Genomic DNA, 21803 nt, shown 5'->3' on the forward strand with positions numbered 1-21803 from the left:
CGCTGAACAGAAGAAGAATCCCTAGAACAGGCGTTGTATAAAATGCCAGGACACATTTCCTGTTACTACCAAATAATGCTAATAATAATACCTCACTTTTATGCAGTACTTTTGACTTTTTAATGCCATCATCTGCTTTAATTCTTAAAAATGCCCGTAAGAAAAGATGTGATTATCTCCATTTTGCAAAGAAAGAAACTATGCCTGGAGAGGCTAACAGTCCTTCTGAAAGTTAACGTCCTATGAGACAAGAAGCAGGTTTCTCTGCCCTCTTGCCGATGCATTGTTTTCTATTCTGTGCTGTCTGGATCAGATGACTCTGTGCTGGTTCTCTTTTTCTTGGGCTACTAAAGATTGTGTTTCTTCATAATTTTCTGAAATAGAAGCAGATAGATTACTGTCTTCATATCTCTCTGAGGCGTCATTATCTTTAACGTCCTTGGATAATAGTGAACATCATTTCAATAAAGAGTACTTAAAATTTTCTACGCTTTGTTTTTGGCTAAGAAAACTCAGTATTTCTAATGTTGTAGTTAAGTGCCGAAGTTTCTTAAGGAAATATTTTTTAATGATAGAAAACAAGATAAGAAATAAAGCATCTACAAGTTTGTCTAAAAGTCGTAGTCTTCAAAATGTTAAACTTGACTTTTTCTGATTAATTTTAGGGAGATGACACTTTGCTTGTTCCTATTCATGCCTATCCAGTAATGAACTCACTGGACTTTCCTTCATTTATAAATCTGTCAAATGTTCTACTTGGTGAAAGGTGAGTTACCAAAATGTCAACAAAATGTATAGGATGTGAAAAACTAAGAGATACTCATACAAAACCTTAGACTTTTGTTTTTCCTAATGGAAGTTCATGCTTCCACCTGAAATAGACTGGACTTGTCATTGTAAAAGGCCAAAAAACAAAACAAGAAAGAAAGCAAAAACCAAAACCAAACATGAGTCAAAAGATCATAAGCAAGAAGGGGAATTTATTGGGTCAATTAACGGAAAGGTGCAGGCCAGGTGGATCTTCAGGTGCCTCTGGGTCTAGGGATTTAAATCCAGTTGCAGGAGCCTGACTCTTCCCATATCTTAGTTCCACTGTCTTGCGCTTCATTCTCAACAGGTCCCCTTCATGGGGGCAAGATAGCCTCCAGGAGCTCCAGACATTAGCCTGGGGATGGGGTGATTGGAGAGGGTGGAGAGGTTGGTGATATTCAAGCAAAACCCCAGGACTGAGGCTTATCGGACCAACCTGGATCATATACCCATCCATTAACCAATCTATTTTTGAGATGAAAGCAAAGACAACAGAATTTCACTACAGAAGCCAAGGCTCAGATTCTCTCCCTTTTTTGGGAAAATGGTGAATGATTCCAATATAACTTAAGGAATGTCTTGTTCTTTCAGTAAATACTAAATGTCTAGTACCAGGCATACTGTTGTCTGTCCCTAGATGGATATTGAGCTGTTAGATATTGATATATAGTTGCCCTTCAATGTCCATAGAGGATTGATTGTTCCAGGACCCCCCACAGGGTCCATGGATGCTCTAGTCCTTTACATCAAATGGCATAGGCTGGGCTTGGTGGCTCACACCTATAATCCCAACAGTGTGTGAGGATTTCTGTTTCTCCTACATTGTTGCTAACAATGGGAATTATCAGACTTCTGCATTTTTGGTGACTTTTACATTCTTAGCCCCATGCTCTTCCATTCTCTATGTATTTTCCCCAAAAAATTCTGCAAGAACTCCACCCCAGTACTTCCTTCTTCCCGCTCACCAACCCTTCCTGTGTTCACTCACTCCTCCTCAGTAGGTCTGTACAGGGACCCCAAGAGTTTAAATAGGTGAATCCTTCCTTGCAGGGTCCACTCACTCTTTGAATTTTGAGAACAGATATTTCCTTTGAGTGGGCAAATATAGCAATTTTTATCAAAGTTGAAGTGGCAGGAAACAACTAACTCTGTAGTTTACTAATTCTTTTTTTTCTTCTTTTTTCCCTCCATAAATTACTTTTTGTTTGGATCATAAGCCAGACGTATGAGTTGAGAACAATGATTTATAAAACTGGTGAAAATAATATGCCTAATAATGCAGACATCAGCCTTGGGTTCTTGAAACAAAAATCTACCAACCTCCCTAGAAGCTGTTCCCAAGCTACTTTGTATATAATACCCTTCATTTGTAACCAGAATGAAAATTTCAGCTAAACGGTTTATTTAACTGAGTTATTGTATATAATGATGTGCTATTTAAAAAAAAGTCTTTCAAAAGATAAGCACGCTACTCTTTTCTTCCAAACATAGGCAGCAGGCATAGCCTCCCAAGACTTCATGCCGTTAATGTAATGGCTTGTAATCAACTTTTAACTACTCAAACTGTGCTATCCTACATCCAGTCCAAAATGTGTGGTAACAGGACAGGGGGTGACTACTGGAAAAGGCTTTCAGCTAAAGTGTTTTCTATTAATCCTAGGCTGTCGTGGGGTTGAAGGTATCATTTGGATGAGTTCTTTATGCAGTATTCATTCATTCAGTCAGTTAACAAACCTTTATTGAATGCCTGCCATGTGCCAGGTTCTGAGGATGCAGAGATGATCAAGACCTGGTACCATGACTAAATAGACAGTTTCCATGCCTAATTGAGTGTATACTGAGAAGAGATGACCCGGCTTCATTGAGGTGAGTTGAGGGCAGGTAGGATGAGGCGCTCAGGCAACACTTCCAGGAGGAGAACATGTCTGAGCTGAGTTTGGAAATTTGACTAGAAATGAGCCAGCAAAAAGAGGGTGTGAAGTAGAAAAGAAGAGGAGGTGTTCCAGGAATCATCATCTGTAGAAAATTTTAAAACAATTAAGTCTACTAAAAGTGAGTCAGCTTTTGCATATTACCATGCACTGACAATTCTTAATATTGCCAATGATAAAATACTCCTCTCTGCAAGGGTGGACTTGCTGCTAGCCACTGCCTCTGATGCATGAGAAGCTATCACCTTATATGCCAATCTCGCCTGTGGTCTCCAAGCTTGCCACTCTCATTTTTGTTGGTATCACAGCACTTTGTTTCCTGTGACACCCATCGAGCCATCCTACTCTGTGCCGACTGCGGTCCAGCCTTGCTCCTTCTCTGCCTTAGCATGAGCACCCCCCAGCCCTTACCGACATGAGCACCCTCAATGTGGCTCCATTCCTGTCTGCAGGGGCAACTTGTCATCGGATTATGGGCCTAGAAATGTGCACCTCTGAGTGCTGCCTCTCGGCACGTGTCCCAGCTACCTGGCGGCTGCTGAGCCCTACCTCACTGGTCTTTCCATCCTGCACACCCCACTCAGAGGCAACTCCTGGGTCAGTGCCTCTTTTGGCTTCACCATCTACTTGTCATGGTGCCTTTCAGTGATGGGACCTCTGACTGTGCTTGCAGGGTGGTTTTTTTTTCCTTCTAAGTTTTAGATTTTATTTTTATTGTAGTGTATCAAAATATATGTAGCATAAAATTTACCATCTTTTTTTTTTTTTTTTTGAGACAGAGTCTCGCTCTGTCGCCCAAGCTGGAGCTGTGGCCCGATCTCAGCTCACTGCAAGCTCCACCTCCCGGGTTCACGCCATTCTTCTGCCTCAGCCTCCTGAGTAGCTGGGACTACAGGCGCCCGCCACCTCGCCCAGCTAGTTTTTTGTACTGTTTAGTAGAGACGGGGTTTCACCGTGTTAGCCAGGATGGTCTCGATCTCCTGACCTTGTAATCCGCCTGCCTCGGCCTCCCAAAGTGCTGGGATTACAGGCTTGAGCCACCGCGCCCGGCCAAAATTTACCATCTTAACCATTTTTATGACTAATTATCTTACCATAATAGGGCCTGGAGTTTTTTGAAGACTTTATATTCTTATAGCAGTTTCATTCAAAGCAAAATTGAAAGGAATGTACAGAGATTTCTCGTATCTCCCTGCCCCATGCATGAAGAGCTTCTCCTTATCAACAACCCCCACCCAAGTGCCATATTTGTTACAATCAATGAACCTACATTGACAGATCATTATCACCCAAAGTCCATAGTTTAGGGTTCACTCTTGGTGCTGTATAGCCTATGGGTCTGGACAAATGTGTGGCATGTGTCCACCATTGTAGTATCACGCAGAGTATTTTCACTGCTCTAAAAGTCCCATGCTTCTCCTATTCATTCCTCCCTCAACACCCACAACCCCCGGCAACCATTTTTTTTTTTTTTTTTTTACTGTCACCATAGTTTTTCAGAATGTCATATAGTTGGAATCATATAGTATTTAGTCTTTTTCTGATTGAATGCTTTCACTTAAAATATGCATTTAAGATTCCTCCATACCTTTTTAGGGCGTGGTAGCTGATTTCTTTTCAGTGCTGTGTAATATTCCATAGTCTAGATGTACTACAGTTTATTTATTCATCCACCTACTGAATGGCATCTTGACAGCTTCTAAGTTTTGGTAATTATGAATAAAACTGCATTAAACATCCATGTGCAGGTTTTTGTGTGGATGTAAGTTTTCAGTTCCTTTGGGTAGATACCAAAGAACATGATTATTGGATTGTATGGTAAAAGTATGTTTAGTTTTAAAAGAAACTACCAAACTGTCTTCCAAAGTGTCTATAGTGATCTACTCTGATGATTTCTTTTAACTGGTGCAGTTAGACTACTGATGTTCACAGTGATTATTATACAGTTCTATTAATATCTACCGTATTTGTTAGTTTTGTATTTGTTGCCCTTGTACTTTGGTTCTTTTTGTCTTCCACTATTTATCTTCCTGTGGTTTTAACCGTGTATTTATATGATTCAATTTTTTCTCTTTTCTTTTAGCACATCAGTTATATTTCTTTGTTTACTTTTTTTTAGTGGTTGCCCTAGAGTTTGCAATATGTATTTACGACTAATCCAAGCCACTTTCAAATAACACTGTACTGCTTCACAGATAGTTTGAGTACCTTAAAAGAGCAAAATAATCCTAATTTCTCCTTCTCCTTTCATGTATAATTGCTATCACTCATTTCACTTATATATATAAGCATACATAAGCATGATATATACACATATATGAATATTTGTACATATAAGATATATACATAGAACACACAATTGAAATCATTATTGTTATTATGCTGAACAAACTGTTAGCCGTTAGATCAATTAAATTTTTTTAAAAAGTTTTAATTTTGCCTTCATTTACTCCTTCTTCAATGTTCTTCCTTTATTTTTATTTTTAAGTTCTGGGATACATGTGCAGGTTTTAAGTTCTGGGATACATGTGCAGGTTTGTTACATAGGTAAACGTGTGCCATGGTGGTTTGCTGTAGTATCAACCCACCGCCTAGGTATTAAGCCCAGCATGCATTAGCTATTTTTCCTAATGCTCTCCCTCCCCTAGCCCCCCATCTCCCGATAGGCCCCAGTGTGTGTTGTTCCCCTCCCTGTGTCCATGTGTTCTCATTGTTCAGTTCCCACTTATATGTGAGAACATGTGGTGTTTGATTTTGTGTTCTTGTGTTAGTTTGCTGAGGATAATGGCTTCCAGATCCATCTGTGTTTCTGCAAAGGACATTATTTCATTCCTTTTTATGGCTGCATAGTATTCCATGGTATATATGTACCACATTATCTTTATCTAATCTATCACTGATGGGCATTTGGGTTGATTCCATGTCTTTGTTATTGTGAATAGTGCTGCAATTATTGTTCTTTCTTTATGTAAGTCCAAGTTTTGACCCATATTATATTAATTTTCTCTAAAGAACTTCTTTTAACATTTCTTTCAAGGCAGGTCCACTGGCAACAAATTCCCTTTGTCATTTTTGTCTGAGAAAGTTTTTATTTCCCGTTCACTTTTGAAGGATAATTTCACAGAGCACAGAATTCTGAGTCGGTGGTTTTTTTCTCTCAACACTTCAAATATTTCACTCTACTCTCTTCTTGCTTCCATGGTTTCTGAGGATAAGTCAGATGTAGTTCTTATCTTTGTTTCTCTGTAGGGAAGGTTTTTTCCTTCTGACTTCTTTCAATATTTTTTTCTCTCTCTGGTTCTCTGTAGTTTGAAGACAATATGCCTAAGTGCAGGATTCTTTGCCTTTTTTTTTTCTTTTCTTTTGCATTTATCCTCTGTGGTTTGATGTCTGACATTCATTTATGGAAATTATTAGTCATTATTTTAAATATTTCTTCTATTCCTTTCTTCTCCATCTGGCATTCCCATTACCTGTATATTATACTTTTTGTAGTTGTCCCATGGTTTTGGATATCCTGTTTTTGTTTTCGTTTTTCAGTCTTTTTTCCTCTTTATTTTTCTGTTTTAGAAGTCTCTATTGATATATCCTCAGACTCAGAGATTCTTTCCTTAGCTGTGTCCAGTCTGCTAATAAGTCTATCAAAGGCATTCTTCATTTCTGTTATTATGTTTTTGACCACTAGAATTTCTTTTTGGTTCTTCTTTAGGATTTCCATCTCTCTGCGTACACTTCCATTTGTTCTTGCATGCTGTCTACTTATCCATAGAGCCCTCAGCATATTAATTATAGTTGTTTTAAATTCCCTGTCTGATAATTTTAGCATTTCTGCCATGTCTGGTTCTGATGCTTCCTTTGTGTCTTCAAACTGTTTTTTGCCTTTTAGTATGTCTTGTAATTTTTCCTTGATAGCCAGACATCATGTACTGGGTAAAAGGAACTGCTGTAAAAAGACTTTTGTAATGTGTTGGTAAAGTCACAGCAGGAGGGTATTCTACAGTCCTATGATTAAGGCTCAGTCTTTTAGTGAGCCTGTGCCTCTGGACTGTGAACTTCACAAGTACTTCTTAGTTGTCCCCCACCCACTTAGGTGAGACAGAATGGCTAGTGGGCTGGAGCTGAGTCTTTCCATTCTCCCATGTGAAGACTAGAGCTAGCTAGAACTGGGTATTTCTCTTTCTGATTTCACAGCATGAACAAAGACACACTTATACTTTCCAAAAAAAGTCTTATTCAGGTATAATTCACATATTATAAAATTTGCTAATTTAAAATGTACGATTCACTCTTTTTTAGTATATGCAACTATCACCACATGCAAGTTTAGAACATTTTTATAACCCCTCCAAAAAACCCATACCAACTACCCATATCCCACCCTCAAACTTTCCAGCCTCAGCCAAACCTGAATTTACTTTCCATCTCTGTAAATTTGCCTGTTCTGGACATTTTATATAAATGGAACCATACAACATGTGGTCTGGTGTGACTGATTTCTTTCACTTAGCAATCATGTTTTCAAAGGCCATCAACTTGTAGTTTATGCAACTCAAATCACTACTTCATTCTTTTTCATTGCTGAATAACATTTCGTGTAATGGATATAACACATTTTATTTATCTGTTCATCAGTTGATAGATATATGGGTTGCTTCTACTTTGGGGCAATTATGAATAATGGTGCTATGAACATTTGTGTATCCGTTTTTATGAGGATACATATTTTCATTTCTCTTGATAAATACCTAGAGGTGGAATAGTTAGGTCATATGGTAAATCTATGTTTAATATTTTGAATGACTGCCAGACTGTTTCACAAAGTGGCTGTACCATTTACATTCCCACCAGCAATGTATGAAATTCCAGTAGCACTTACACTGTTAAATTAGTATAACAACCACCCCCCCACCTTGTTTTTTTTGAGCTGGAGTTTCACGCTTCTTGCCCAGGCTGGAGTGCAGTGGTGCAATTTTGGCCCACTCAACCTCCGTCTCCCGGGTTCAAGTAATTCTCTTGCCTCAGCCTCCTGAGTAGCTGGGACTACGGGCGCGCAACACCACACTCAACTAATTTTTGTGTTTTTAGTAGAGACGGGCTTTCACCATGTTGGTCAGGCTGGTCTCGAATTCCTGACCTCAGGTGATCCACCCACCTTGGCCTCCTAGAGTACTGGGATTAAAGGCACCAGCCACTGCACCTGGCCAACAACCACTTTTTTTTCCAAGCTTTTTTTTTGAGACAGAGTTTGACTCTGTCACCCAGGTTAGAGTGCAGTGTCAGGATCTCAGCTCACTGCAACCTCTGCCTCCCAGGCTCAAACAGTCCTCCCACCTCAGCCTCCTGAGTAGGTTAGACCACAGACATGCACCACCACACCTGGCTAACTTTTTGTATTTTTTGATGGAGATAAGATTTCACCATGTTGGCCAGGCTGGTCTTGAACTCCTGAGCTCAAGAGATCCACCTGTCTCGGCCGCCTAAAGTTCTGGGATTACAGGCGTGAGCCACCACACCCAGCCTAACTGTTACTTTTACAGCTAAAAAAGAAATACCATACATGATGAGAAAGCACAAAGCTGATGGGAGACCATAAATTCAGCAAAACGTGAATTCAGAAGGGTATTATTTTCCCTTTCATATAGAATCAATTGGGACAGAATTGTCAGAGGTTGTAGGATTTGTGTTTAATACCACTAATTCTGCTTTCTTACTTTGTGGTTGCCCCTTACTTTGGGGCTGCTTTTGCAGTCCGGGGAGAGCCTCTCTTAGGGTAGGATGAGACCTCAGCACATTTTCCCCAAGGTCCTGAAGTGGGCTGGTATATATTCATCAGATGCATTTTCAGTGGCTGGATTTGATGGTTGTAAATTTTCCTTACTGAGATTAAATTCCATGTGGGCACTTGCCAGCTACCTATAAACAACTCTGGTGGCTTAAGATATGGTAAAATGTACTTTGACAGCCTCTGTAAATAACAGAAAGTTGCATTCCAGTTTCTGTCCAACATTTCCAAGTCGAACACAGCATCTGTGGGGTACAGAGGGCTTTCAGTTCTCTTTCCCTTCTGTAGGTTGAAACTGTACTTTATAACTAGATATCCTAACCATTATAGCTGGTTAAAATTGGTAATAATTCAATATCTTAAAGAGTATTGTAGAGGGGGCGGAGCAAGATGGCCGATTAGGAACAGCTCCAGTCTCCAACTCCCAGTGTGAGCGTCACAGAAGACCGGTGATTTCTGCATTTTCAGCTGAGGTACTGGGGTCATCTCACTGGGGAGTGCGGACAATCGGTGCTGGTCAGCTGCTGCAGCCCGACCAGAGAGAGCTGAAGCAGGGCCAGGCATCGCCTCACCTGGGAAGCGCAAGGGGGAAGGGAATCCCTTTTCCTAGCCAGGGGAACTGAGACACACAACACCTGGAAAATCGGGTAATTCCCACCCCAATACTGTGCTTTAAGCAAACGGGCACACCTGGAGATTATACCCACACCTGGCCGGGAGGGTCCCACGGCCACGGAGCCTCCCTCATTGCTAGCACAGCAGTCTGCGAACTAACTGCAAGGCAGCAGCGAGGCTGGGGGAGGGGCGCCTGCCATTGCTGAGGCTTAAGTAGGTAAACAAAGCCGCTGGGAAGCTCGAACTGGGTGGAGCTCACAGCAGCTCAAGGAAACCTGCCTGTCTCTGTAGACTCCACCTCTGGGGACAGGGCACAGCTAACCAACAAAAGGGGAAGCAGCAGAGGCCTGTGCAGACGGGAACGACTCTGTCTGACAGCTTTAAAGAGAGCAGTGGATCTCCCAACATGGAGGTTGAGATCTGAGAAGGGACAGACTGCCTGCTCAAGTGGGTCCCTGACCCCTGAGTAGCCTAACTGGGAGACATCCCCCACTAGGGGCAGTCTGACACCCCACACCTCACAGGGTGGAGTACACCCCTGAGAGGAAGCTTCCAAAGGAAGAATCAGACAGGTACACTCGCTGTTCAGCAATATTCTATCTTCTGCAACCTCTGCTGCTGATACCCAGGCAAACAGGGTCTGGAGTGGACCTCAAGCAATCTCCAACAGACCTACAGCTGAGGGTCCTGACTATTAGAAGGAAAACTATCAAACAGGAAGAACACCTGTACCAAAACCCCATCAGTATGTCACCATCATCAAAGCTCAGAGGCAGATAAAACCACAAAGATGGGGAAGAAGCAGGGCAGAAAAGCTGGAAATTCAAAAAATAAGAGCGCATCTCCCCCTGCAAAGGAGCGCAGCTCATCGCCAGCAACGGATCAAAGCTGGTCAGAGAATGACTTTGACGAGATGAGAGAAGAAGGCTTCAGTCCATCAAACTTCTCAGAGCTAAAGGAGGAATTACGTACCCAGTGCAAAGAAACTAAAAATCTCGAAAAAGAGTGGAAGAATTGATAGCTAGAATAATTAATGCAGAGAAGGTCATAAATGAAATGACAGAGATGAAAACCATGACACGAGAAATACGTGACAAATCCACAAGCTTCAGTAACTGACTCGATCAACTGGAAGAAAGAGTATCAGCAATTGAGGATCAAATGAATGAAATGAAGCGAGAAGAGAAACCAAAAGAAAAAGAAGAAAAAGAAATGAACAAAGCCTGCAAGAAGTATGGGATTATGTAAAAAGACGAAATGTACATCTGATTGGGGTGCCTGAAAGTGAGGGGGAAAATGGAACCAAGTTGGAAAACACTCTTCAGGATATCATCCAGGAGAACTTCCCCAACCTAGTAGGGCAGGCCAACATTGAAATTCAGGAAATACAGAGAACGCAACAAAGATACTCCTCCAGAAGAGCAACTCCAAGACACATAATTGCCAGATTCACCAAAGTTGAAATGAAGGAAAAAATCTTAAGGGCAGCCAGAGAGAAAGGTGGGTTACCCACAAAGGGAAGCCCATCAGACTAACAGCAGACTGTCGCAGAAACTCTCCAAGCCAGAAGAGAGTGGGGGCCAATATTCAACATTCTTAGAGAAAAGAATTTTCAACCCAGAATTTCATATCCAGCCAAACTAAGTTTCATAAGTGAAGGAGAAATAAAATCCTTTACAGATAAGCAAATGCTTAGAGATTTTGTCACCACCAGGCCTGCCTTACAAGAGACCCTGAAGGAAGCCCTAAACATGGAAAGGAACAACTGGTACCAGCCATTGCAAAAACATGCCAAAATGTAAAGACCATCGAGGCTAGGAAGAAACTGCATCAACTAATGAGCAAAATAACCAGTTAATATCATAATGGCAGGATCAAGTTCACACATAACAATATTAACCTTAAATGTTGATGGACTAAATGCTCCAATTAAAAGACACAGACTGGCAAACTGGATCAAGAGTCAAGACCCATCAGTCTGCTGTATTCAGGAGACCCATCTCACATGCAGAGACATACATAGGCTCAAAATAAAGGGATAGAGGAAGATCTACCAAGCAAATGGAGAACAAAAAAAAGCAGGGGTTGCAATCCTAGTCTCTGATAAAATAGACTTTAAACCATCAAAGATCAAAAGAGACAAAGAAGGCCATTACATAATGGTAAAGGGATCAATTCAACAGGAAGAGCTAACTATCCTAAATATATATGCACCCAATACAGGAGCACCCAGATTCATAAAGCAAGTCCTTAGAGACTTACAAAGAGACTTAGACTCCCATACAATAATAATGGGAGACTTCAACACTCCACTGTCAACATTAGACAGATCAACAAGACAGAAAGTTAACAAGGATATCCAGGAATTGAACTCATCTCTGCACCAAGCGGACCTAATAGACATCTATAGAACTCTCCCCAAATCAACAGAATATACATTCTTCTCAGCACCACATCGCACTTATTCCAAAATTGACCACATAATTGGAAGTAAAGCACTCCTCAGCAAATGTACAAGAACAGAAATTATAACAACTGTCTCTCAGACCACAGTGCAATCAAACTAGAACTCAGGACTAAGAAACTCAATCAAAACCGCTCAACTACATGGAAACTGAACAACCTGCTCCTGAATGACTACTGGGTACATAACGAAATGAAGGCAGAAATAAAGATGTTCTTTGAAACCAATGAGAACAAAGATACAACATACCAGAATCTCTGGGACACATTTAAAGCAGTGTGTAGAGGGAAATTTATAGCACTAAATGCCCACAAGAGAAAGCAGGAAAGATCTAAAATTGACACCTAACATCACAATTAAAAGAACTAGAGAAGCAAGAGCAAACACATTCAAAAGCTAGCAGAAGGCAAGAAATAAGTAAGATCAGAGCAGAACTGAAGGAGATAGAGACACCAAAAACCCTCCAAAAAATCAATGAATCCAGGAGTTGGTTTTTTGAAAAAATCAACAAAATTGAAAGACCGCTAGCAAGACTAATAAAGAAGAAAAGAGAGAAGAATCAAATAGACGCAATAAAAAATGATAAAGGGGATATCACCACCGACCCCACAGAAATACAAACTACCATCAGAGAATACTATAAACACTCTACGCAAATAAACTAGAAAATCTAGAAGAAATGGATAATTTCCTGGACACTTACGCTCTCCAAGACTAACCAGGAAGAAGTTGAATCCCTGAATAGACCAATAGCAGGCTCTGAAATTGAGGCAATAATTAATAGCCTACCAACAAAAAAGTCCAGGACCAGATGGATTCACAGCTGAATTCTATCAGAGGTACAAGGAGGAGCTGGTACCATTCCTTCTGAAACTATTCCAATCAATTGAAAAAGAGGGAATCCCTCTAACTCATTTTATGAGGCCAACATCATCCTGATACCAAAGCCTGGCAGAGACACAACAAAAAAGAAAATTTTAGACCAATATCCCTGATGAACATCGATGCAAAAATCCTCAATAAAATACTGGCAAACTGGATGCAGCAGCACATCAAAAAGCTTATCCACCATGATCAAGTGGGCTTCATCCCTGGATGCAAGGCTGGTTCAACATTCGCAAATCAGTAAACAATCCAGCATAAACAGAACCAAAGACAAGAACCACATGATTATCTCAATAGATGCAGAAAAGGCTTTTGACAAAATTCAACAGCCCTTCATGCTAAAAACGCTCAATAAATTCGGTATTGATGGAACGTACCTCAAAATAATAAGAGCTATTTATGACAAACCCACAGCCAATATCATACTGAATGGGCAAAAACTAGAAAAATTCCCTTTGAAAACTGGCACAAGGCAGGGATGCCCTCTCTCACCACTCCTATTCAACATAGTCTTGGAAGTTCTGACTAGGGCAATCAGGCAAGAGAAAGAAATCAAGGGTATCTAGTTAGGAAAAGAAGAAGTCAAATTGTCCCTGTTTGCAGATGACATGATTGTATATTTAGAAAACCCCATCGTCTCAGCCCAAAATCTCCTTAAGCTGATAAGCAACTTCAGCAAAGTCTCAGGATACAAAATTAATGTGCACAAATCACAAGCATTCTTATACACCAGTAACAGACAAACAGAGAGCCGAATCAGGAATGAGCTTCCATTCACAATAGCTTCAAAGAGAATAAAATACCTAGGAATCCAACTTACAAGGGATGTAAAGGACCTCTTCAAGGAGAACTACAAACTACTGCTCAGTGAAATAAAAGAGGACACAAACAAATGGAAGAACATACCATGCTCATGGATAGGAAGAATCAATATCATGAAAATGGCCATACTGCCCAAGGTAATTTATAGATTCAATGCCATCCCCATCAAGCTACCAATGAGTTTCTTCACAGAATTGGAAAAAACTGCTTTAAAGTTCATATGGAACCAAAAAAGAGCCCGCATTGCCAAGACAATCCTAAGTCATAAGAACAAAGCTGGAGGCATCATGCTACCTGACTTCAAACTATACTACATACAAGGCTACAGTAACCAAAACAGCATGGTACTGGTACCAAAACAGAGATATAGACCAATGGAACAGAACAGAGTCCTCAGAAATAATACCACACATCTACAGCCATCTGATCTTTGACAAACCTGAGAGAAACAAGAAATGGGGAAAGGATTCCCTATTTAATAAATGGTGCTGGGAAAATTGGCTAGCCATAAGTAGAAAGCTGAAACTGGATCCTTTCCTTACTCCTTATACGAAGATTAATTCAAGATGGATTAGAGACTTAAATGTTGGACCTAATACCATAAAAACCCTGGAAGAAAACCTAGGTAGTACCATTCAGGACATAGGCATGGGCAAGGACTTCATGTCTAAAACACCAAAAGCAACGGCAGCAAAAGCCAAAATTGACAAATGGGATCTAATTAAACTAAAGAGCTTCTGCACAGCAAAAGAAACTACCATCAGAGTGAACAGGCAACCTACAGAATGGGAGAAAATTTTTGCAATCTACTCATCTGACAAAGGGCTAATATCCAGAATCTACAAAGAACTCAAACAAATTTACAAGAAAAAAACAAACAACCCCATCAAAAAGTGGGCAAAGGATATGAACAGACATTTCTCAAAAGAAGACATCATACAGCCAACAGACACATGAAAAATGCTCATCATCACTCGCCATCAGAGAAATGCAAATCAAAACCACAATGAGATACCATTCACACCAGTTAGAATGGCAATCATTAAAAGTCAGGAAACAACAGGTGCTGGAGAGGATGTGGAGAATAGGAACACTTTTACACTGTTGGTGGGATTGTAAACTAGTTCAACCATTATGGAAAACAGTATGGCAATTCCTCAAGGATCTAGAACTAGTAGTACCATATGACCCAGCCATCCCACTACTGGGTATATACCCAAAGGATTATAAATTATTCTACTACAAAGACACATGCACACGTATGTTTATTGCGGCACTATTCACAATAGCACAGACTTGGAATCAACCCCAATGTCCATCTGTGACAGACTGGATTAAGAAAATGTGGCACATATACACCATGGAATATTATGCAGCCATAAAAAAGGATGAGTTTGCATCCTTTGTAGGGACATGGATGCAGCTGGAAACCATCATTCTTAGCAAACTATCACAAGAACAGAAAACCAAACACTGCATGTTCTCACTCATAGGTGGGAACTGAACAATGACATCACTTGGACTCGGGAAGGGGAACATCACACATCGGGGCCTATCATGGGGAGGGGGGAGGGGGGAGGGATTGCATTGGGAGTTATACCTGATATAAATGACAAATTGATGGGTGCTGATGAGTTGATGGGTGCAGCACACCAACATGGCACAAGTATACATATGTAACAAACCTGCACGTTATGCACATGTACCCTAGAACTTAAAGTATAAAAAAAAAAGTATTGTAGATAAAATACAGTCTCAATCTTCCTATAATAAGTAAATATGGATATGCTTATATTAGATACAGAAGTTTTATATTTTTCCAATCCCATGGTTCTAAAAAGTTTCATGTTAATTCATCATGCTCTGTAGTTTACCCAACAGCATCTTCCTGGTACCAGATAACTAGTTGAAACTTGGAGCAGGTCCAGTCGCTTGACCAGTTGCTCTCCCATCAACTCATTTTCCTTGCACCAAGCTGACTTTAACCAATTGGTTAGCATGCTCTAGATAAACCTGACTGAAACTCACCTGGGGAAGTGTGACAAATCCAGGAGAGGATCCACTATGGATCTGGTGGCTGAAGATCTGGTAAAATGATGCCATGGATAAGGCCACCATGGGCTCCTGCAGCAAGTGGCCCATGTACTCATCTCAGGGCTATAGAGGCTCTGCAGCCTGCAGGGCCACATTAACAACATTCACAGAAGAGGCTCTTGGCGACTCCATTCCAAAGCCAGGATACTTTAGCTTCTTGAACTTTTACGTCATAAGTTCAGAAATTTACCGAAGGATGCATATCCTTACTTAGTGAATCTTATGGCTCCTTTTAGAAAGCGTGGGAACAACCAAGGTCAGAATATGATGTTTGAGTGTAACCAAATTCTCCTACTGCCCCTGGAGTTTAAAGCATCTGGGCCACATGGGAATGTGCATTCTTAAGCTAGTGCTAAGGAGGAAGACTGATGGTGAGACTTTGCCCCCACATAGACAACCACCAGTCTTGAATTGTGCCAAAAAAGAGCCTCTAGGAGAGGGGACTGAGAACCAGCTATAACTGGGTTAGAATGCTAGAATGCAGATGTCAGGAGAAGACGATCAAATTGATATTCACAAGTGTTTTTTGAAACCCTCCCTACTCGAAAAGAAAAAATTCACTTGTTTCAGCCTGTCAAGGGAAACACTGCTTACTTATATGAGGGACTCATTTTACATGCCTCAAGTTTGAAGGTGATGGAAAGGAACAGCAGCATTTTATGAAAGCATCTGACCAGGGTGACTTGAGCTTGCGACACAGTTGTTCTTTACTCTTACTCCTACTTGGGTAGAGGAATCCACAGTGAGCTTCTATTTCAAATTGATATTTGGATAAAACAATTCTTGTCATTTAACAACAGCCTAGCTGGGTACACCCGTAGTCTCAGCTACTCAGGAGGCTGAGGCAGGAGGATCGCTTGAGCCCAGGAGTTCGAGGATGTAGTGAGCTCTGATGGTGCCACTGCACTCCAGCCTGGGCAACAGAGTGAGACCTCATCACTAAGAAGTAAATAATTTTTAAAAAGCCTAAATGTTTATTATAGGAAAAATTTTTCCATACATTATTGTGTAAAACTTCTTTAATTTAATATACCTTTGCTGACCTAATATCAATCTAGTTACTCATCTTGACCCAGTCTCTTTTATGAATTTTAGCAGGAAAAGAAAATCATCCAACCTCTAAACTATAGGGATCTGTCATGCAATACTAAAAGGGCATACGTATTTCTTCCTTTCATTTACCGAAGTGGGCACCACCTTAAGATAGTCAACGAAAGGAACTTTCAGTGGAAGACTTGGGTTATTCTTTCCAAAATTTTCTCACAAAATGTTAAATTCTAGACTTGTGGTTCCTAGAGAAAGCAAGGGATAGACTGAAAAACCTAAGGTGAAGAAAACCAGTGTTGACCTTATAAAAGCCTACCTTGAAAGTGGCAATACTCTGCCCTCCTCCCCTAGATTTTGTGCAAATGGGTCAATTGGTTTGCATGAGGCCAAGGGCTGGAGTGGTACAAATTTGGGAACAACATCTAGAGCAGATGATTGTATGTATCGGGGCAGTAGTTACAGGTGGAACCTTTTTCTTATTTAGGGTTTACTATCTAGTCTGTATAAATTCTTGGAATGATTCATTACATTCAACAGCATGTGCACATTGTGGCTTCTGTGAAACTACCAATCTAGTATCAGTACTAAGAAGTAAGAAACTGTAAACTACTATTAGAAAAAGTGTTCATGGGCCGGGCGCGGTGGCTCAAGCCTGTAATCCCAGCACTTTGGGAGGCCGAGACGGGCGGATCACGAGGTCAGGAGATCGAGACCATCCTGGCTAACACGGTGAAACCCCGTCTCTACTAAAAATACAAAAAACTAGCTGGGCGAGGTGGCGGGCGCCTGTAGTCCCAGCTGCTCGGGAGGCTGAGGCAGGAGAATGGCGTGAACCCGGGAGGCGGAGCTTGCAGTGAGCTGAGATCCGGCCACTGCACTCCAGTCCGGGCGACAGAGCGAGACACCGCCTCAAAAAAAAAAAAAAAAAAAAAAAGAAAAAGTGTTCATGGATGAATTCCCATGAATATTTGAGAATATCACATAGGGAATTTCAGAGTCTGCCCACAGTACATTCCTGGAAGGAGCAAAGATGACAATTGTGGATGGCTTTTGGCCCTGGAGAGGCACCCCTACATTGAGAATGCTTTCTGGGTTCTCTTCCTCCTTGCCTGGTTAATACAGCTGTCAAATCTGACACCTAAACACTGCACAAGTAGCCACCTTTGGTCACTGCTGCAGCAGCAGCCCAGGTTTGTAGTATCTGCACACACATGCATGCACACACACACACACTCACATACATGCACTTTTAATATAGTTTCTACCATGTAATTATGTAATGCTCGTCAAAATATTTAGAATAGAGTAACTACCAACTCATTCACTGAACTGTGACTATAATTTCTCAAATAATTTTTTAAATTAAATCTGCCCCAAATTTCTCACCCCAGATTCTTATATACTGCAATTTCAAAACCACAAGTATTTGAATTTAAGTTGCTTTATTTTTAAAAAATGGATATCTTACTCCAGCACCAAGTGAGTTTCTTGTTTTAATTACTGCTAGTGGGTAAGGTATTGGGACCAGCAAACTGGCAGCTGGGGATCCTGCCTGCTGTTTCAGGCCACACACTATTATGGGTCATTTAGCTCTGAGGAAGTGTGGTTTGAAGATAGTCAGTGTGTGGTTTCTTCTGCTACCTACTCTAAGAGAAAAGACTAGGAGCAGTTATTAGTGTGTCCTCTTATCTTTCCCCAATAAGTGCTATAGTTTTCTCAACAAAAAAAGAAATTAGTCTGCAGGATGCTTTTCATATCCCTTCACGTCCACCTTCGCTGCCTGCCTCCCCTCGACCATGGCTTTCATTCCTTCTGCCAGCTCGCCCTGTTCTTGGGCCCCAGCCACAGGCCCTGCTCCCACCTCCAGTCGACCCTCCTGAATCTCCTTCCTTACCCCACCTTCCTCCATGTTATCTGCAATTCTGGTGAGGTGTAAAGAACTATTGTCAAATGTGTTAATTATATTTAATTTTTTAATAGGCATTTGATTTCACTCATATGAAGTACTTAGAATAAATTCATAGAGACAGAAAATAAAATGGTGGTTGCCCGGGGCTGTGGGGAAGCAGAATAGGGAGTTGGTGTTTAATGAATATAGCATTTCAGTTTTGCAAGATGAAAAAGTTTTGAGGGCAGACGGTGGTAATAGTTTCATAATAGCATGGTTGTACTTAATGCCACTGAATGGTACACTTAAAATGGTTAAAATAGTACATTTTATATTATGTATATTGTACCACAATCATTTTAAAACCTATGTTTTGGAAATATGAATAGTGTACATATGGTCTCTACAGATGACAGATATCATGTCATCCGGTCACCTCTAACTTGTTCTGAATTCAGTTCCTGTCCAGCTTCCAGAGAAATGCCTTCACTTCCTTTGCCAAGTATGAAGAGGTGGCCTTATTTGATTCAGGTTGTTCCCTAGTGTCTTCAGAATTCTTCCTTTTCTTAAACTGCTGGGACAGAGGTGAAGGTGGAGGGGTGGGAGCAGCTTTACCAATAGGTGGGACTAAGTCAGGTTGAAGAGGGAACTGAACTAAGGGCTAGGAAGTCAAAGGTCAGGCCAGGAGAGAAACCATCAAGCCCCCTTGACTCTTTCATTCCACCTACTGTTTTTTTTTTTTCAACCTTAAACTAAAGTTTTATTTGGGAATTTTAACTTCATTTCTTTTTCTTCAACTTTTATTTTAGGTTCGGGGATACACGCACATATTTGTTACATAGGTAAACCCATTTCACAGGGGTTTATTGTACAGATCATTTCATTACCCAGGCACTATGCCTAGTACCTTTTCCCCAGTAGTTATTTTTTCTGCCCCCTCCCTCCTCTCACCCTCCACACTCCAGTAGGCCCAGTGTGTAGTGTGTGTTCTCTCTGTGTGTCCATGTGTTCTCATCATTCAGCTCTCACTTATAAGTGAGAACATGCGGTATTTGATTTTCTGTTCCTGCATTAGCTTGCTATTTGATTCCCTTTATCTCTAATATTGGTCTAAGCTTAATCTAAAATGAGCGTGGTGTTTAATTCTCTAGGTGGAAAAAATTAGTAAATGCCTGTTACGTGAACGTTTCTTTATGTAAATTTGTGTTTATCTTTATTTGACTATATCATTAAAGTTTATGGGTCTACCATACTTCTGGTCTGAGGCCCCAGTCCCCGTGAGATTGACTGTGTCTTTGAAAATAAGATACGTAACACAGGAAAGTTCAAAAGAACATAAATTATCTTAGATAAAAGAGCATTACTGAACCTATTTTGAAACCTATTTTACCCTCAGCTCTTTATAGCTCTTCAAATTGTTGTCTGTTTCTTTGGGGATTAGGGTTTAATCAGACAGCTAATATTGTGCCTTATTTCCTTCAGTTTTTGTTGATCACATTCTGAATATAGCAATTTACATCTAAAGCTTAAATGAAAATAACTGGCAAGTTCCTTGACTTTCTTCCTTCTCTCTATGTGTATGCCGGTTCTTGAGAGGAAGTTGGGAACATTTTATAAAAGGTCTTGGCATTTGCCTCAGCTCCAGCTGCTACAGCAAATTCCCATAGACTGGGAGGCTTAAAGAACAGACATTTCTCATATATCTAGACTGAGAATTGTGAGGTCAGGGACCAGCATGGCTGAGCTCTGGTGGGGCCCCTCTTCCGGCTTTCCTCACATGGGGTGGTGGGGAGGGGCTCCAGTCCCTTCCTCTTCCTAAAAGCACACTAATCCCATCAGGGGGTGCCACCCACATGACCTCATCTAAACCAAATCACCTTCCTGAGTCCCCACCTCCATCATGGGAATTGGGGCTTCCACATATGAATTTTGAGGAGACACAAATAGTCCATAGTGGGATGTTACAGTCCTTTTTTGATGTGCTTATTAGAGGAAATGCCCTCTAAAAAGCTTAACAAACAAGGCACAGAGGGATCAGTTTCAAAGAGAGCAGCAGGAGGGAAGGGGACTGCAATGCAAACAGTGCAATGCCAGGAGATTTTCTGTAATATTAGAGACCTATGAGAGGGACTATAGTACAGCAGGTAAGAGCTTAGGTTCTAGAGACCTGGCTTGAAAACTCCACTTCACCATTTATTAACCATGTGACCTTGGACCTCTCTGTAGATCAGTTTATGCATCTATAAAATGAGGATAATAATAGTACTTACCTCAAAGCGTTGTTAAGAGAGTTAGATAACATATAAGCACAGCAGCTGGTACATATTAAGAGAGAGAACCAAAACGAAGACTTTAAAATTGCCAAATTAAGATTGCATCCAGAAATGGGGTAAGATAATCATTCGCTGAAGAACAAATGAAGCAGGAAAGAGAATGTTCTCTGGTTTCCTTTTTCTGTATAAAAACCACCCTGAAGGTAGTAGCTTAATATATTATAACAGTCATTTATTTTGCTCATGGATCTACAACTTGGGCATGGCCTAATGGGGAGTGCTCCTCTCTGCTCCATGCACAGTCAGCTAGGGCAGGTCAGCTGGGAGCTGAAAGACCCACTCTCAAGATGCCCCACTCAAATACTGGCTATTGTCTGGGAACTCAGATGGCCTGAGGGCTGGGAGTCTGGTTCTGTCCTGGTAGTTCTCTCCACAGGCTATGTGGGCTTCCTTACAACATGGTGACAAGGCTCTAGAATGACCATCTCAAGAGAAATGGAAGATACCAGTTGCTTAGGCCTTAGCCTTAAGAAACAGGTACAGCATGATTTCCACTGTTTTCTATTAGTTAAGTAGTCCTAGAGCCCAGAATCAAGGAAGAACACATAGACTCCATCTCTAAGTGGAAAGAGTGTTGAAGAGTTTGTAGACTTATTTGAAACCTGCCACATGTGTAACCCCAAAGCCTACTCAAGCGCTGGATTATTTCGTGAGTCTTCTGTACCTTCGGAGGGGAAAGAATGGCCCACGATATATCATTGTTGTCCACATCCTTTGATCTGTGAACGATTCTCATATCAATGAGCAGTTGACAATGGAAAAGTCCTACTAAATTGACTTCACCCTAAAATGAGATCAGTGGGTCTATTAACTCCAAGCTTTACTTGATATTGATACCACCACATGTTATTGTCTATGTTATAGTTTACCTTATCCATACATCTCTATGGAAAGGCTTTCTTTTATCTTAATGTTTCCCTCAAATTTCATACAAGTGAAATAACTAATGGTTAATTTATTGTGCCCTCTGCATCTAGTCACCATGGAAAAAGTTAGCATTTGTCATGCTTGTTGTCAGTTAACCTTCTTTTTTCCAGAAAAGAAGCCAAATCCTATTATGGTAAAGTGTTCACTCTCCTCTCTAGATATTGGGATTTTTTAGTTAGAGAGTATATTTTAAATTAGAGAGTAT

General features: G+C 40.8%; 1 protein-coding gene across 2 annotated transcripts in view; it reads left to right on the top strand.

The window, feature by feature from the left end:
- Positions 1–21803, top strand: part of CFAP221 (cilia and flagella associated protein 221) — a 126533-nt gene that overhangs the window by 16499 nt on the left and 88231 nt on the right. For both annotated transcript variants that reach the window (XM_033231761.1, XM_033231763.1), the window contains exon 6: positions 666–766. In XM_033231761.1, the coding sequence (XP_033087652.1) occupies positions 666–766 (101 nt within the window). The remainder of the gene's footprint in view (positions 1–665; positions 767–21803) is intronic.

The sequence above is a fragment of the Trachypithecus francoisi genome, unplaced genomic scaffold (assembly GCF_009764315.1).
Source record: "Trachypithecus francoisi isolate TF-2019V2 unplaced genomic scaffold, Tfra_2.0 Lachesis_group13, whole genome shotgun sequence".
Lineage (NCBI taxonomy): Eukaryota > Metazoa > Chordata > Mammalia > Primates > Cercopithecidae > Trachypithecus > Trachypithecus francoisi.